Here is a 735-nt window from a genome sequence, read left to right as displayed (position 1 = left end):
TGGTGCGGCTGGGAGACAGGCGCGCGCCGGACGCGGCCGAGCCCAGCACCTCCTTGCCGCTCTCCTCCTCCACGATCTCATCCGATTCCTCTTCGCTGGACGAAGGGTCCAGCATGGTGCCGCCTGGAGAGGGGGTCCCTGGAGCCCCGACTTGGGATGCAAAAGATGGGGGGCGCTGGAGCAGCTGGGGGTCGGCTCTCCCGGATGGGCGCTTCTCCCCAAATCAGGGAGCGAGCGCCCTACAGCTCAGCCTCGGCCGCCGCGACTGCTTCCTTCGCCCGGCGATCCGGAGCTGCGCTCAAACCCAGGAGCGCGAGGGGAGGAAGGGAAGAGAGAGGTGCGTCCGTGGGTCCGCGGTGGGCAAAGGGGACAGTCAATGGCCAGCCCGGAGCCCGCAGCCGGATGCCATCTGCAGCCGCTGAAGGAGGCGCCTGCAGAAAAGATGCCGAGTGTTGCAAGCTGTCGATGCAGCCAAGAGCCGAAGAGGCAACTTGCCGATTGGGGAGGGAGCGGCGCTTACGTGTTTATTGGCTTAACTCTCCAGTGTCCGTGGCGTAAAGGGTGGCTGCAGAGGGCTGGAGGCGGAGAGCGCGAGCGACCCCAGAGTCTCAGAGCTTCAGTACTGACCCTAACGCTCTCCTACCCTCTTCTCCCCCTTCCTTTTGTGGACAATTTCCTCCTTGATCCTCAGCTCTCACTGCCTCGACCTCTCTCCCCCTCCCGCGGACAAAAGTT

The 735-nt window shown here is 64.5% G+C and overlaps 1 protein-coding gene across 1 annotated transcript in view; it reads right to left on the bottom strand.

Annotated features, from left to right (window-relative positions):
* CADPS (calcium dependent secretion activator) overlaps nucleotides 1–498 on the bottom strand; it is a 447,690-nt gene extending 447,192 nt beyond the window's left edge. The window contains exon 1 of the mRNA XM_023754061.1: nucleotides 7–498. Coding sequence (XP_023609829.1) covers nucleotides 7–115 — 109 coding nt within the window. The 5' untranslated portion in view covers nucleotides 116–498. The remainder of the gene's footprint in view (nucleotides 1–6) is intronic.
* Nucleotides 499–735: the final 237 nt, after the last annotated feature.

The sequence above is a fragment of the Myotis lucifugus genome, unplaced genomic scaffold, assembly GCF_000147115.1.
Source record: "Myotis lucifugus unplaced genomic scaffold, Myoluc2.0 scaffold_55, whole genome shotgun sequence".
Classification (NCBI taxonomy): domain Eukaryota; kingdom Metazoa; phylum Chordata; class Mammalia; order Chiroptera; family Vespertilionidae; genus Myotis; species Myotis lucifugus.
The sequence above is the reverse complement of the archived record's forward strand: the minus strand, read 5'-3'. Positions and strand labels throughout refer to the sequence as shown.